The 15,906-nt window shown below is 60.9% G+C and overlaps 1 protein-coding gene across 1 annotated transcript; it reads right to left on the bottom strand.

Moving 5' to 3' along the window:
• Window positions 1-548: 548 nt before the first annotated feature.
• Window positions 549-9,751, bottom strand: ST6GALNAC2 (ST6 N-acetylgalactosaminide alpha-2,6-sialyltransferase 2). The gene is made up of 10 exons (XM_088523469.1): window positions 9,627-9,751; window positions 4,702-4,794; window positions 4,531-4,588; window positions 3,827-4,001; window positions 2,856-3,021; window positions 2,446-2,584; window positions 2,194-2,297; window positions 1,648-1,731; window positions 940-1,039; window positions 549-725 (listed from the first exon to the last, which is right to left on the bottom strand). Exons 1-10 carry the CDS (start codon window positions 9,749-9,751, stop codon window positions 558-560), a joined length of 1,212 nt encoding a protein of 403 aa, XP_088379595.1. The 3' UTR covers window positions 549-557.
• Window positions 9,752-15,906: the final 6,155 nt, after the last annotated feature.

Here is a 15,906-nt window from a genome sequence, read left to right on the forward strand (position 1 = left end):
TTTAAGGTTCGTGCCCATCATGATCTGGCTCTGGTGAGGAGCACATGGACTGATGGATCCTGGCGTGTGATAGAAAGGGAGAGGACCAGCAGGGGGTTCTCCACACTCGTAGAAAACAGGCAGTAAATCTCCAGGAAAGGCCCCAAAAAATTAAAAAATGGGACTGTCACACCCCTGCGTCTCCAGTGTCCTCTTCCACTGTCTTCCTGGCAGCCGAGCTCAGTTCTTCCCAGGGGCTGCTGCCACCTCCCAGAGGTGCTTGTGGCCCGGGAGGTCCTGGCCACACGCTGTGGTGCTGCTTGGGGCCACATTTCAGCTGCACTAAGCCACAAAACGAGTTCCTGCAGAGCCCCGAGGAAACGTTGCAGCATTTTCCTAACCCCGCTGGCTGGCCGCTCACCACCACCACTACACGCGGCAGTAGCGTAAGTGTAGAAGAGCTGCTCCTCAGCAGCTACCCTAGTGTCCTGGAGGGCCTCAGGAAGGAGAAGGGGGTCGTCAGGAAAGGGAAGAACCACGTCGTGGCACTACTAGAGTCCCGCGGCTGCTGCCCTGCCTCACCGCTGGTAAAGCGTCATGATCCCTGCTTGATGCAGGCGCTTCCACAGCTCTGCCTCCAGCATCATGTCATGGTTGGCGTAAAACAGCAGCGGTTTCTTCTCCGGCTCATAGTAGTGGTCTGAGAACTCCTCGTAGTTGTCAGTGATGAACCCGTAGGCACTGACCTGCGGGGAGGGTGATCAAACAGATGGGCAGGGGATGGCAGTAGAGACTGGGGGTGCTAAACATGTAGGACAGCACCCAGTGAGCTCCACCAGGACCTGCTCATCCCCATCAGAAGCCCCAGAAGGGCAGGGTAACCCTCACCAAGCTCTGCCCCAGGGCAGATGGGCCACCCCCCACCAGGTGCCGGGGGCAGGTAGCCCCACGGCCTCTTACCTGGTCACAGGTGTGGAGCGCAGTGAGGAGCATGAGCGCCCCGGTGCTGGGCATGTACAGGTAGCTGTACTGGGTGTTCATGATTTCGGACCTCAAGAACCTGGCACAAAGGCGGCAGGTTAGCGAGCCCTCCCCAGCTACCACAAGGTCCCCAAGCCCTACAGCCTCAAAGCCCTTGTCCTTCCAGGGTGCATCAGGCGCTTGGAGTCCCTGGTGTCTGATTAGGTAGGAGCAGCCGCAGAAATGCAGCCTCTCATGGCGTTCGTGGCTCGTGGATTCTCCAATGCCTGCTACTAGGGTTCAGCTCATCCTCTGCGGGGTGCTAGAAGGGCACCTCCCCACTGCTCTCAGTCACCCTGACCCAGGCACATATTTTCATGAAACACAGAAAAAGATGATCCTGTTGGTCCCTACCTTTGCCCCTGTTAGACTAGGCCAACTAATTTGGGGGCAGCAAAGGCAAGGGTTAGGAGGAAGCAGCGACGATGCAGAAATGCAGTGGCACGGAGGGAATCTCTTGGCTTTTGCCACAGAGAACAGGGCAGAGGCAGTTCCAGTTGCTAGGTTGGACTGGTGATGGGGAGCAGCACCACGATCACATAGAAAAGAGAAGGGCTGGGAATCGAGTGATTTGGGTGACAAGGGGCTGAGCGGGGAGCAGCCCCTGGCAGAGCCGAGTCAAGAGGAGCCTGCAGGCCTCACTTTTACCTTGTTGTTAGGTAATGCAGGAAATCTGGATGCAGCAGCTTGAACTTCTTTGCAGATGCCTCTGGTCCAAAATACTTCTGTGGCCTGTAGCAGGCAGATGGAAAAAAAAAAAAACACAGAATTCATGTCACAGAAATCCTGAGGCCACTTGGGATTTACCCCTCAAGGCCACCAAATGTGTCAGCTGAGGGAGCCAGGCAGCATGAGAGTACTGAATGTGACTCAACATGCTCCGCTCTGAGCTTCGGTTTGTGTTGCAAAGTCTCGGAAACACCAACAGTCTCTGAGAGGGAAAAAGAGGCAGAGAAGCAGCTTTGCCCTGAACTTGCTTCCAGGTTGACAAGTCCTTTCCGCATCCCAGCTTCCTGGGTGACGGCAGTTGAGTCACACTCTTGCAGTGCCCTAACGAAGGAGCAGGGCTAGGAGGAGCACCCCATCCTGCAGGTGATCCCCATGGATCCCCAAGGTGCACGGACAGCAGCAGTCCGGAGCCACACCAGCCTCAAGGCCCAAAGATGGGTGCAGAGACACCAGGGAGATACTCACTCGTCACCCTTGTCCAAGCCCTCGGGGACCGGGCTGCCCTCAATGGCCGACTTCAGCATGACATAGTCGCGCACGTCCGAGGGGATGAAGATGTATCTCAGGTCCTGCAGCAGGGACACGGGAGCAGACACGTGGTGCTTTGGTAGGGCTGAAGTGTCCCAAGACTTGGATAAGGTTTTTGGGAGCAGGTTGTAGCCTGGGCTCAGGGGACAGCTTGGGACAACCTGACAAACCTAGGTGGGGGCATCTCACCTTGGCCTGGGGTACCTGGGTGAAGCCATACTCCTCGTAGGCAATGAGGGAGTTCTTCATGGTGTTCACTGTGAAGCCATAGAAGGACGTCTTGGTGCCAACATCTGCCTCGAAGCCTTTGATCACGGCGCCGTTGAGCCTGTGGGAGGATCCCAGGTGTCCAGGCTGTGCCCGCACTGCCCCCGTGGGCAGGATGCTCCTGGATGACGGGAGCTCATCCTGGTTATGCCGTCGCGAGATGACAGGCTCAGGAATGACGAGAAGGTTCAGCAAGGACTAAATCAACACTTGGCCCCAGCAATGAGTCATTGCCCCGAGGCCGGGAGAAGATCGTCAATTTGGGGTTTGGGTTGCTCCCAGACCCATCCTGCCTGGCCGCAGGCCCCAACCAGCCGCCAGAGCTGCCCTACCTGAACACCAGGTCGTGAGCGTCGATGTCATGGCCCTGGCGTGAGCCATTGAGGATGCCCCCGTTGCCCACCACGGCGCAGCGCACGCAGCCCCCGCGGAAGGCGGCTCTGTCGAAGAGGCGCCTGTTGGAGGAGGTGTTGAGGAGCCGGAGGGCGCTGCCGACGGCTGGAACGAAGCGGGACGGAGCCATCAGCAGAGACACGAGCGGGGGAAAAGGGATCAGCACGGGAGAGGGGCAAGCGAGCTCATTGCACGGGCAACAGGCAGGTAGGCTGGCATGGGAGGACATCTGCGGGCTGCACACAAGAAGGTCCCGCTCCTCCTTGCGCAGGGGAGGGCACCCGCGAGGTAGGATGGACAGACACCAGCTCCAAAGTGCTTTGCAGCCCTCAGAAAGGCTGGATCCTCTCTCAACAGTCACTTGACAGACCCTCCTGTATCCTGGGCTTGCCCCTCATAGTCCCCCTTTCCAAGCAAGCTCCAGACTAGGCATCTGGAGCGCTCCTGGCCAGTCCTGCGGGTGTTTCAGCCTTTTCCCGTCCTAACAATGTCTCCTTACAGCCGCTGCTGCCCCCGGCTTCCTCCCACCGCTGCCCCGCGCTTCCCTCCAGCCCTCACAATCCAAGGATTGAAGCCGGCAGGCACTGGAGCAGCACGGAGTAGGTCTGGGGTAGGAAGGGAAACAATCTCCGTCCGTGACAATGGAGCGGGTTGTCCCAGGTCCTTGGGGCCCCAGTTCATAGTCGCGCGGACACTGAGCCTTTTATGCGGGGGAAATGTCACAAGACGCAGTGAGCGGCGCCTGCAGGGTCACCCTCTCCGTGCTGCTCCCTGGCAGGCGAGCGGGAGCAGAGCAAGGGCCCCGCTTTTCTCTCCAGGGTTTCTCCACCCTGTAGTTTTGGTCCCTTCCTCTGGGTTCCCCCATCCTCGTGGGGCTGCCACCCTGCGCTGTGGCCCCCAGGTCCTGTACCTGCAGGGGACAAGCCTTGCCAGCCGTAGGGGACGTGTCGCGCCTTCAGCCGCTCCCAGGTCCCCGCGCTGAAGTGCTGGTCCCACATCAGCACAGGGGTGTCAAAGCGGAAGAGCTCCCCAAACTTGGGATCCGCCTTCGCTCGGGCTGCCACGGAACGGGGACAAGTGCTGGGCTGGAAGGAAGAGAGGACCAGGAGACATGGAAACGTTCCTCATCCATCCCGCTGGCTGCTGGGTCACTCCCTCGTGCCTCAGTTTCCCCAGGTGCAAAACGCCCTTGGTGCCCCCTAGCAGTGCCAGGAGGCTCAGGGGTTATAAAACATTTGGAGAGCACAAGGCATTTGCACAAGGAAAAGAGTTAGCACCAGCTCCGGGGTCCTTTTCATGTAAGGGACCTCCAGACATGGTTAAGGACTCCAGCATTTCCTTGCCACCCCTAGGACCAAGGTTTTCCTTTGCTTTGCACTGGCTCACTCGTATTTTCCTTGGAGTGAGGCAAAGCAGCGAGGCTCAGCCAACTCGTTATCCTAGCGAAATCCGCCATGGAAAGCACCGCAGGAGCCGGCAGGGTCGGTCCCAGCTCTGCCGCGCGGTGCAGGCGAGCGCCGGGGCCGGCCTGGCAGCCACCCGGGCAGAGACCTTGAACCGAGCGAACCCAGCGAGGAGAAGGCCGGATACGAAGAGCATTTTGCTAATTATTACCTGGGCTTTGGTGCGCTTGGGCCTCAGCAGCTCAGGGGCAGGTTTCAAGGATTTCCCTCTAGAAGCGGGAGGAAAAACATACAATGGAGGTCAAAGCTGTCCCGCAGGAACGGGGCAGGTTGGACCCCCTGCTCCTGCGGGGACCCGTGCGGCACCTTGTCCCGCACTTACCTCTCCAGGCCGCCTTCCTGGATCCAGGTGCGGCTCCGTGCCCGGCTCGGTGCCTCCGCAGGAGCCAGGAGCAGTGGCTCCGGCTGCAGCAGGCTGGAACGAGAGGGTGGCAGGGACTGAGCCCTGGCGGTGACACCGAAGTGGAGCCGCACGTGTGCAGATCCCTCAGCTTGCAAGGGCTGGAAGCGCCCGCGGTGGCTCCAGACCCTTCCTAGGGATTCCCGCTTCCAGGGGCCACCAGCCACCGCACAGACCCTGATTGCTGCAAAGCTGCTGCCAGCCCGGGGGAAGCCCAACGAGAGCCAGAGGGCCGGTGCCACAGACATTGAGAAATTCTCATGCTATTCCCTAACCCAAATAGGGAGGCATGGCTGGAACAACCTGGGAAGTCCACGAGGCCACATTTAGTTGCCTTTTTTGGGGGAAAGCAGTTGGAAACCAAGAGCTTCTGGGGATTCTTCCAGGTGCACAGCACAAGGAAGTGTTGGAAACCCAGGCCCCAGGCTGTGACCAGACTGGTGACGCTGCCGCCGAGACCAGGTGAGGAGCCTAAGCTTCCATCACACTGGAAAGCTAGGGAATATTTTGTTTAATAGTGGAATGGGAAAAGAATAACTATAGGGTTTGTCCCAGAGAGCTTCAAGCATCTGCAAGCTTCATGAAATCTGTCCTGTCATCCAGGAGCACAAGATGATGAGTCCAAGATGGACACAGGGCACAGCCACCCGAGAGATGGAGACACACGGAGTCCTGCAGGGATGAGGCTGTCCTGCATCCCGGGGCTGCCTGGGACATGTCTGATGGCTCCCACTAGTGACTTCCCATCGCTCGAAGCCCTGGCACAGGCTGCCCAGAGAGGCTGTGGAGGCTCCTTCTCTGGTGATCTTCCAACCCGCCTGGATGCCGACCTGTGCGCCATGCTCTGGGTGTCCCTGCTGGAGCAGGGGGTTGGACTAGATGGTCTGTTGAGGTCCCCTCCATCCTCAACCATTCTGGGATTTTCCCATCAGCACGCGGGGACATGGAACCAGAACCTCCGAATGACTCAGTGCTGGAAAAGCCTCATTGCCCAAGGGAGCACCAGGGGCTTGGACAACCCTGGGGATTTTTCGGACCTCCCTCCCCAGTGGTGGGTGCTCCTGCAGCAATCCCAGCGCAGAGAGGGGCTTGCGGGGAGGGCAGGGAGGTTGGAGTTCCCACCGCGGGGCGGCCAGGCTGCCCTTCACTCATCCCCGCACAGAGGAGCCCTTGGAAGCGGCGGCCAGCACGGCGGATCCGCAGGTGCTCGCGCTGAAACGCCGCATTGTGCGGGAGACAAGGACCGCGTTGTGACGGGAGGGCAGCCAGGAGCCGGGCACAGGTAGGGCAGGTGGAGAGCGGCCAGGCTCCGCCGGCCCGGAATTCCCCTGCGGGTCCCGGGAAGGGGGCAATGCTCCGAGCACCGGTGCTCGTCTCCCGCAGCAGCCCCAGCCACGGCACCCGCATTGCTCGTCCTCACGGGCCTGTAGCACTGCTGATCTGCATCCTCGTGGGCTGCAATATGCCCCTGCGAGGGGATTTCCTTTCCCTCTCTTCCCATTTTTATGTCTTTTTTTTTTTTTTTTTTTCGTGCACGAGGCAAAAAAACATTCCAGAGCTGCGACTTTCTGCAAGGCATCTAAATAAACCCAGACCTGCAGGACTGGGGGTCTCCTGCAAGCTGCTCTTTTAGCCCATTCCCTCTGGTTACAGCAACTTACAGCAGCCTGAGCGAAGCTCCCCCCATAGCGAGTTGTAGGAGCCCCACAACAGCGCTTTGCCCACGGCCACAGCACCAAACAACGTCAACCCCAGCGAGCACCAAGCCACATTTGTCACTTGATCCATCCCGGGAGCCTCCTAGCTCCAAGGCAATGTGCCCCATTCGGCAGAACTGGGATCGGGATAACCCTCCCTGCTCCTACCCCAGAGCCAGGACCACCTCCTGCAAAGGGGCCATCCGAAGCAGCGCGACAACGTGTGAATTCCGAGCGCCGAGCGCCAGTTTGGGCATGCGGGAACCTCAAGCCCGAGCATCTCCCACACCCAGAGCTCTCACCCCGGCTCCTGCCTCCTTGGGAGCTGCCTTCCAAGCAGCCTCTTCAGCTCAGCCTCCACCTGGTACCATCGACCCGGCTGGGCTCCTCCACCTCAGCACCTCCCTGCTGCCCCAGGGTGGGTTTTATCCCGAGGCTGCGTCGGGCTGAGACTCGGGCGCGTGGCGCTCTTGGCTGCAAGGAGCCTTTTGGTGGAAAAACGCGGCTAAAAGTTGGACACTGGTAGCTAAACTACTCGCTGGGCTGTTTTCCCTCCCGATCCCCCTGTGAGGCTCATTTGGTGCGATGTGAAGCTGCATCACTGTGATGTGACAGGGGAGGCGAGAGGAAAACAAGCTGAGAGAGGGGCTGAGCCTGCAGAAAAGGCTTCTCGGCCCAGAGCAGCTCCACGAGTGCCCAGAAACATCTCATGCACCCGCTTCTCCCTAAGGATCTCATGCACCGGGAAGCAGCTGGGCCCAGGGCATCCGGAATGTGGGAAAAAGCTGCTTCCCACTTGGCTCCATGTGCAGAGATGGGCGCAGGTTGGGCTGCCGTTCGACGGGTGCCGCGGCCCAGCTCGGTGCCCGCCGCTTGCTCATAGTTTGCTCTGGCAGGCGCCCGGTGCAGGATTTCAGCCGGGCTGATAACACCCGGCCGCCTGGGCAGGGGCTCGCGGCCGCCGGCGCGATGTCCCCGTTGCACCGGGTGCCCCCGCCGGTGTCCCCGCAGCGCAGCGGGCGGCCGCGCCGTCCCCGCGCCAGCCACGGCGGAGCGTCAAGCGCCGCGGCCGCCGCGCTCGGAAGATGAGCGGCCTCCCCGCGGGAAGGAGCGGCCGCGGGCAGCGGCGCCGGCACACGAAAGCGCCGAGCCTGGGCGTGTTCCCCGCTCCGGGGAGGAATTAGCAGATGTGACGTCTCCAGCACGCGGCCACCCTCCGCTTCCTGAAGATAACAGTGTTTGAGAGCGCGCACTGCGGCGCTCTATCTTGGGCAAACACTCCCGGGCCCGGCAAGCTCAGCGGCGCAAACAGGGCCGCTCGCTCGGCCCGAGGGCGCCCGGCACCCGCTGCACGGCGCCCGGCGGTGCAGGGATGTTAAGCGGCCGCTTTGGCCTGGGCATCAGTGGGTACCCCCATTCCTGAGCCCTTCCTGGCCCCGCGGGTTGCCCCGTGCAGCCCTCCCAGCTGAGACCCAGCCCCGGCACCCGCCGTAGCTGCCCCTTGCTGAGAACAAGTGTCCGGAGCAGGAGCAGGAGCAGGTTTTATCTGCGGGAAACACTGAACACCCAAGCTGCCCTTGCAGATACAGCCCCTATCAGTGGCCAAGGCAGATACGAATTAATTACCAGCTTGGGGCACACAAGCAGAAACAACAGGTTGATGCATTTGCATGTGCGGGAAGGGAGAAAGAACAACTTAGGATTAAAGTTAGGGGAGACGCGTCCCAAAGGACTCGGTGCTCAGGCGAGCTCCCTGCCGCCCTGCTCCAGGATGGGGACCTCCTGTCCCCCTTTCCCGCCGCGGGTCTGCAGGGACCAGCATCCCCGTGGCTCGGGTAGAGCCGTGGTTCTGGTGCGGAGGTAGGAGCTGTGGTTTGGATATCCCCCAGCTCCGCTTTACCCCGAGCATCACACAGAGCTGGCAACGCTGCTGGGACCGCTGCAGCCCCAGCTGGGGTGGCCAGAATGGCCCTCAGTGCTGTCCTGGGTGAGAGACCGGGGGTCTCTGCACCGGGATGGAGCAGGCAGAGACTTCCCAAGTGGACAAAGGCAGCAGCTATTCCCTGCATCCCAGGTATCCCCAGCATGTCCCAGCACACATGGCCCTGCAGGACCTGCTCCAGTCCCAGCAGTGACCTGCAGCCCCTCTGCCAGGCGCACGGGGAGCCGGGCTCAGTGCCAGCTGCCAGGACCTGCTCCAGTGGCAGTGCAGGGGTGTGGAGCACAACGTGGGGACATGGGGCACAGCGTGGGGACATGGGGCACAGCGTGGGGACATGGGGCACAGCGTGGGGACATAGGGCACAGCATGGGGACATGGGGCACAACGTGGGGACATAGGGCACAACGTGGGGACATGGGGCACAACATGGGGACATGGGGCACAGCGTGGGGACATGGAGCACAGTGTGGGGTCATGGAGCACAGCGTGGGGACAGGGTGCTCACGGCCTCCCTTGCAGGAGAGAAGGATGGTGCTGCAGGCAACCCGGGCTCCCTTGCACCCGGGAAGAGGCGCAGGGAAGTGGCAGGGAAAGACGCAGGGAAGGCAGAGGAGGAGATGCCAAGCGCTGGAGCCGGGGACACCCTGAAGCCCCTCAGGTTTGGCAAGCACTGTGGGGGCAAAATCCCCAGGTCAGCGGAGAGGGCTGGGGACCAGCAGGCCCTGCCGTGCTGCTGCTGTAATCAGCGCTGCCGCACTGGGGCAAGGGGGGGTGTCACCCCCCTGGGGTAAATCAGCCCCCCCTGAATCCAGAACCAGCCCAGCAGGGACACGCTGCTCTTACCGAGTGTCCCGGCCATTGCTGTGGGAAGCGGGGGTCAATCCCGCTGGGTGCTGGGGGTCAGTGCCAGCCCTGCCTGTCTCAGAGATGCTCTTGGTGTGCGGGCTGAGCCCGTGCCAGGACCCTGCAGCCCCTGGTCCCGCTCGTGCTCCCCAGGGCACAGCTGGGGCTGTGGGGCAGCCCGGCAGCCCCCGGGTGTGGGGACACTTTCGGGGGGCAGCACCCGCTTCCATCGCACCCCTCCAACAGGGCAGGAGCCCGGGATAACCCGCAGGAAGGCACCAGCGAGGGGACCCCAGCCGCCCTCCCCGTGCCCGGGTGCGGTGTCACTTCCCCCACTGTCCCCTGCTCCCCACGTCCCCCCTTACCTGGCCAGGAGCCTCTGCCCGGCGGGGGCCTCCACCGTGGCGTAGTAGTGGCCGTAGAGGAGCAGGGAGGAGGTGAGAGCTGCCAGGAGCAGGAGGCAGGGGCGGCTCCGGCGAGGGGACCCCATGGTGGCACCGGAAGGTCCCTCCGCGGCTCCCGAGCGTCCCCGCCGCTCCCGCCTGCACCTCGGAGCCGCCCGGGATGTTCCCGCGGAGCGGCGGGAGGGAGGGAGGGCAGCGCCGGGGGAGGAGGCACCGGGCTGACTGGTTCAGGCTTGCGGAGAGAAAAAAAGCACTTTTGAGCGGCTTTTTTTTTTTTTTTTTTTTTTTTTGGCGCCGCGCTGGGTGTTAAACATTGACTCGGCGCCGCGGGGAAACGCACTTTTTGTTGTTTTATTTTCGGGTCGCCCGCGGTCCCCCCGTCCCCCCCCGCCGCTTTTCGGAACTTTCTCTTTGAAACCCGCACGTTCTCAGCCCGCAGCACCCGCTGCTCCCCCGGCCCCGCGCGGCGACGCGGGGACCCGCGGGGTTTGGTGGCACCGAGCGGCGGGGCCGGGCGGGAAGGGGGGCTGAGAGCCCGGGACGATGGCCCGGTCCCTGCCGAGCAGGTCGCAGCCTCTGCCGGGGCCACCGGATGGAGCAAAGCGGCTTTGAGGGTGCGGGGGGAGCCCCCGTGACCCCTTCCGACGACTCCGAAGTGGCAGCATTTTGGTTTCTTGCCTCAAAACGGTGCTTCGTGAGTGATTTAGTTGCAACTAATCTAGCGGAAAAGCAACCCGGGGAGCCGAAGGGAACATGCACCCAAAGGGACTTTACATCAGGGCAAAGGGAGCCCCAAAGCCCAGCTCCAAACGGCCCCCGGCTCCATCCCCAGGCCCTGGACACCCCCTTCCCCAGATCCGCAGCAAGAAGCAAGGGGGTGTTTGTGCCCCCCCAGACAAGAGGCTGCACACGGGGGGCCCAGGGTAACCCCAGATGCACTTCTTGGCCTTCCCTTCCCAACATGTCTCATCCCTCAGGATCCAAACACTCCTGCCAGGGCTTCAATCCCTACCTGCTCAGCTCAGTTTTCAATGATGCTGACAGTTTAAAGAAAGAAAGAAAAATGGGAGAGAAAAAAAGCAAATTTGGTGTCCATTTTGCAACATCTTTTTCCCCAAAAGCCCCTCTTAGCCAAAAGTCCCTCATTTCGCTTTCAGAATTAGTATCAGACCAATAAACAAGAAGAACTGGAAGTTCCTGCGGGCTCTCAGGGCTGCGATTCAACCCCCAGGGGACAGACAGACGTGGGGACATTCAATCTCCAGCAGCACCGGGGGCAGGGGCTGCTGGCGAAGGTCGGGCAGGGAGGAGGAGGAGGGCCCTGTTCCTGTGAAAGGGACTATTAGCCCCAGAGAACGTCCAAAGTGTCACCTTTGGTGACACTTTCATGGCCCGATGACGCAAACGCTGGTGAGAGGCAGCCTTGGTCCATTTGCCCAGAGGGATGGAGGAGCCGGTTTCTTGACGTCCTTCCCATCTCTGTGTTTCCACCATGTAAGTGTTTTTTTACTCATGTTTTACAAGCAAAACTGAGACACACAGTTCTGCATCTGCTTTACTTATTTTATGCTAGGATGCATTTTGGCCCATGCCTCAAAATTAAGCGGTACTTATTTAGGGAGTTAAGTAAGTGTGAAAAACTTCTAAAACAATAGTTGCCAAATAAAGATTAGGAAAAAAAGAACACACGAATTATAATGAAAACCAACAAGCATCATTTTTAGCCTGGACTTTTTATTCCCCTAATTCCTTCTTGGAAAAAAAATGCGAGATGTCCACAGTGCTAGAGACAGTGAGAAGAAAAGAAGAACATTTCACACCACTTGGCTCTCAGCCATGGATGGGTGAAGTCTCATGGGCTTCACCACGATGAACTGTCCTGCTGGGAGAAATCCCTTTCCGAAGATCTCCCTGAGGATTTATATAGCCCAGGTTGGCCAGCAGAAGTCAGAGGTGCATTGAAGGAATTGCCAAAAACCTGCTCAGAGGAAGCTTGCTGGAGAAACCAGAGTCTGCACTTACAGCGTGTTGCTCCAGGCGGGGGGAACGCGGGACCATATGGAGGCAAGGCCGTTGCATGATGAAAAACTCATTAGCAGATGTCCCGGGAGGGGGACGCGCAGCCCCTTCCCGACGGGACCTGGGAGAGCAGCAGGGAACGCGGCTCGGCCAGCGCGCCGTGGCCATGTCCCCGTCCCGAGCACCGCGGCTGGGGCTGTGCTGCAGCCCGTCCCCGCGACGGAGCCGTGGGACATTCCCAGGACTCGGCCCGCTGCTCCAGGACTCGCAGCGCAGCCCTGGGGCTGCAGCCCTGCAGCGCTTGGTCCCTGCTGTCCCACCAGGCTGAGCCGCCCGGGCCGGGGGCAGCCCCTCAGCACCACGTCCAGCGCGTGAAGGGCTTGGGCGGCACCAGCACTGGCCACGAGCAGCCCAGGAACGGAGCAGGTGACTGTTACCCTCAGGCTGCTTTGATGTTTTCTCTCCTGTTTCCTCCCACCCCAGGCACAGCCCTGATGTCCCCACGAGGGGCTCACTCCCTCTGTGTGAGTGTCCCCAGGCTCCAAAGCTGGAATCTGAGGTACTGCCGAACTCGCCCAGTCCCAGAGGAATCAGCTCCTGCCTCCAGCCCATCCAGGCGCAGGGCACAGCCGAGTAGTGTCCCAGGATGGGGTTCAGGCATCCTGCACGCTCCAGAACAGCAGCACCCAGAGTTGCACTGCGTGCCTGGGAGAGGGAAAGGAGGCCCCAGACACCACTGCACCCTGGGGAGCTGTTTGCTTGCAGGGACCTTCTCCCTCCTGTTCTCATCCCTTATCACCTTCTCCCTCCTGTTCTCAATAGTGTCTCTGCTCTGCCTGGATTGCTCTGCTGCCACAGTGAGAAAGGAGCCTAGAGCCACACCGTGGACGCAGGAGGGGACATTCCCCCAGCGCCTCTGCGTGTGAAGGGCCGGTCCCAACCTCTCTCGCCTCTGGAGCTGGAACCAGCAGCCACGGCTCCGGAGAGCACGAGTGCGGGGGTGCCTGGTGGCGATCCCAGCCCCGTCTTGGTCACCTTCCTGCTCTGCGCCTTGGTTTCCTGCCTGGGAAAGAGGAACCGCAGTGACAAGCTGGATCTGCCGCCCCCAGGGTGGCACGTGCTGTGCTTGGAGCCGGGCGCGTGGCACGTGCAGCAACCCCCTCCCAGCGCCCCACGGCACCCGGGCTCTGCGCTCGGGTTTTGCCACCACTAAGAGGTGCCCAGGGTCCCAGGACATGTCCCCAAGGGGCCTGCAGGGACGCTGGTAACAAGATGGGTCAGGAGCAGCCCCCAGGGCACTACATCCCTGCTCCTGAGCCCAGCTAGCCCTGGGCTCCTTCCTTCTCCGAGGAGCTACGTGCCTGAGCACACACAGCTGGACACGGTGCTGCCTCCGCCAGAGGCAGGGCAGCAATCCCGCCGTGGAGAAGGAAGAAGCAGAAACCAAACAGAAGAGTCGGAGCCCTGCCAAGACCTTGGGCCCTGCAAGACCTCCTGGGTGAACGGTGGATTTCTGTCTCCCAGCCCAGCAGGGAATTTTTAAGGGTAAATAATTCCTGGGGACACCAGGGAAGAATGGGGCAGAGCTGCAGTAATAGATAAGGGGTTCTCATCAGTACCTTCCCCAAAAAGGTAGAGATCTCACTGAAGCAGAGAGCAGCAGCCTCTGCAGATGCTCATGTAGAGATGAGAGGATCCCCGGATCAGAGGTTCAACATCCTGGCTTAAACCCAGCAGGTTCCTGGAGCTCCTGGCTGGCTGTGCAGAAAGACGCTGATGGTCCATATAGCACTGGGGAGACCTTGTCTCCACGGAGCTGCTGTGTCTCTGGGCCATCTCTTGGGGTGCCAGGACCGATCCTGCCGCATGTCCCTTCACCCGTGCTGCCCTGGCGCCGTGCAGGGTGGCACGGGATGGGGCTGTCCCTTGGCACTGTGCTGCTCCACCTGGTTGTTGCCATCCTTGCTTTGCTGTAGCAACCCGCGCCACAGTGTCCTGTGCCCCCAGCCCTGGAGCAGCTCTTGGGGACAGCAAGGGTGGCTCTCACAAGGACCAAACCTCTTCTGTGCAAGCCCCCTGCACCCCAAGGAGTTCCCAGCTCCTAAACGCATCCTGCTGCTACAAACAGTGCAGGGATGAGAGCCCAGCACCAGCCTCCAGCCCTTGGCCATGCACCTGGAGCTGTCAGGGAGCCGCTGGCACAGCCAGTGCCAGAGCTGGACGGACGGAGCCAGCGCCAGTGCCTGGAAGAGAGCTGCCACCTGGTGGCACCGGGACAAGGTTGCCAGGCCGGCTCCTTGGTCCCAGGGACCCGGCTGCGGGTGTTTGGGGTGGCCAGGGACCACGGCCCGGTCACTGTCCTCAGCGCGCCGTTTCCACTGAGGGTCGACACGGGCAGGGGATTCGCCCAAAATCTGCACCCCAGCTCTTGCCAAGGAGGCCGTTTCTAACTGTCCTCCGTCCGTGGCTCTGAACTGTGCCAGGGAGGCTGCGGAACTTTCTCTACAAAGCCTCTTCATTTAGCACCAAGAACTAAAAGGCACCAAACCCGCTGCTGCGTCCACTCCGTCCTGAGAGGGCAGCCCGGACGGGAAGGGGCTCCCAGGGAGGTTTCCTTCCCCAAGATCCCGGAAGCTTCGGCCATACAGAAGAGCGGGGGAAACCACGGGTCCCGGAGCACGAGCCCGTGCACCAGGCTGCTCTTCTGGCCACCACGTTCGCCCTGCACAGTGGGGCCCAGCACCGGCCCTGTCCCGCTTCCCTCGGGAGAAGGAGACAAAAGAGGAAGAGGGGGAAGGGAAGGAGCGAAGAGCAACTCCTTGCAACTTCTCAGGAAGAGAAAAGCCCCATTCAGCGGGGAAGAATACGTGTGCGGGGCCATCCCCTAGCAACCCGCAGCAATCCGGCCCGGCCGGGCTGGCGGGCAGGAACAAAAGCTCCAGCATCGCGCTGGGAAAGGCAGGGCCCGGGGGGCACAGGACAGCAGCAACACGCGGCAGCACCCAGAGCTCCGGCGGCACCGGGACGCGGTCCTGGGCCAGCTCTGGAGGTGCTGGTGGGTCCTTGGGGACGCTACCGCCACCAGACAACACCAGGACCGAGGAAACCCCTCGCAGCCAGTGCAGGTGCACTGGGCCCAGAGGGTTAAGGGGCGGTTTGGCCCCCGTCCAGAGCCTGCCAAACCCGAGGGAGGCGCTGGGCTCGCCTGGACACTGTGAGTGTCATGGGAAAAACATCCAGCCCTCGGGGCAGCCGCCTCCAGCATCTGACACACTCAGAAAGCAGCCACCGGGCCAAGGACAGGTGTGCTGGGTATTTACCCCCTTTCTCGGGGAGGTTTAGATCCGATCTCTGTCCTGCCCTAGCAAGGTGGACAACTCGAGACATCCCAGGTGCATCCACACAAGCTGCAGAGCACCAGGAGGCCTTTCCATTAACGCCATTTCATTCCTCTCCCTCCCTTTCTTGGCTCCATCCCCCTGTACAGCAGTGTCTGAGCAACTGTTTTGGGCACAGACTAAATAACCACATCCCACAGGGCTGCGGTGAAAATCAGCTCAGCCAAAGCAGTGACATTTATTTTGTTTGCAAAACCCCATTTGTAAGGAAACACATTGCAGCCTCGCTGGCTGCAACCAGGCCTCTCGTGCTCCGTGTGACAGGGACAGGCGCTCCGGCCCACAGCAAGCACAGAGCATCCATCCCTGGCCTTGGAGAGCTCGCGGATCTCCCAGGAAAACGGTGGATGCCGAGCAAGCCAAGGCCAAGCTAAGCACCGACTTGGCACCCCTGGACTGCACCCCGGCGCTGCCGAGTCCTGCAGCGCAGAGAGCCCGCAGCGCCGGATCAGCCTGAGGAGGTTTTGCACCACAGAGAGCATTTACCTTCCCTTTTACTGAGTCGGGCTCAGCACAGCGGATCAGACCCCGGCCATCACTGTGCTCCTTCTGTATCGTCATGAAAACAATTTGGTGAGAAGCAGAATAAGATTCATCCTGTTCTAACAGCCATCTGGAAGTGTCCAGATCCTTTTTAACGGAAGGTAGTAGAGCCAGAGGGGCATCTCAGCCAAGTCATCCCCTTGGGATCCTTAACACCCATCTCTGTCCACTGGCCGCAGAGGGAGGTCGCTTAGATGAGACATCCAGCCCTGAGATGGGCACTGCTAAGGGAGAGGAGAGGAACCCAGAGCAAACAGGTTAGTCCCAGACTGAGGAGAGGA

The sequence above is a fragment of the Tinamus guttatus genome, unplaced genomic scaffold, assembly GCF_059628265.1.
Source record: "Tinamus guttatus ecotype Peru unplaced genomic scaffold, ASM5962826v1 Tinamus_guttatus_pri_ptg000188l, whole genome shotgun sequence".
NCBI classification, from domain to species: Eukaryota; Metazoa; Chordata; class Aves; order Tinamiformes; family Tinamidae; genus Tinamus; species Tinamus guttatus.

Excerpts from the sequence above, each read along its gene's own strand:
- ST6GALNAC2 (XM_088523469.1), bottom strand. The coding sequence starts at position 9,751 with ATGGGGTCCCCTCGCCGGAGCCGCCCCTGCCTCCTGCTCCTGGCAGCT. Across the intron at positions 4,589-4,701 it reads CAGGAAGGCGGCCTGGAGAG|AGGGAAATCCTTGAAACCTG; the intron begins GTAAGTGCGGGA and ends TCCCGCTTCTAG. Across the intron at positions 4,002-4,530 it reads CCAAGCGCACCAAAGCCCAG|CCCAGCACTTGTCCCCGTTC; the intron begins GTAATAATTAGC and ends TCTTCCTTCCAG.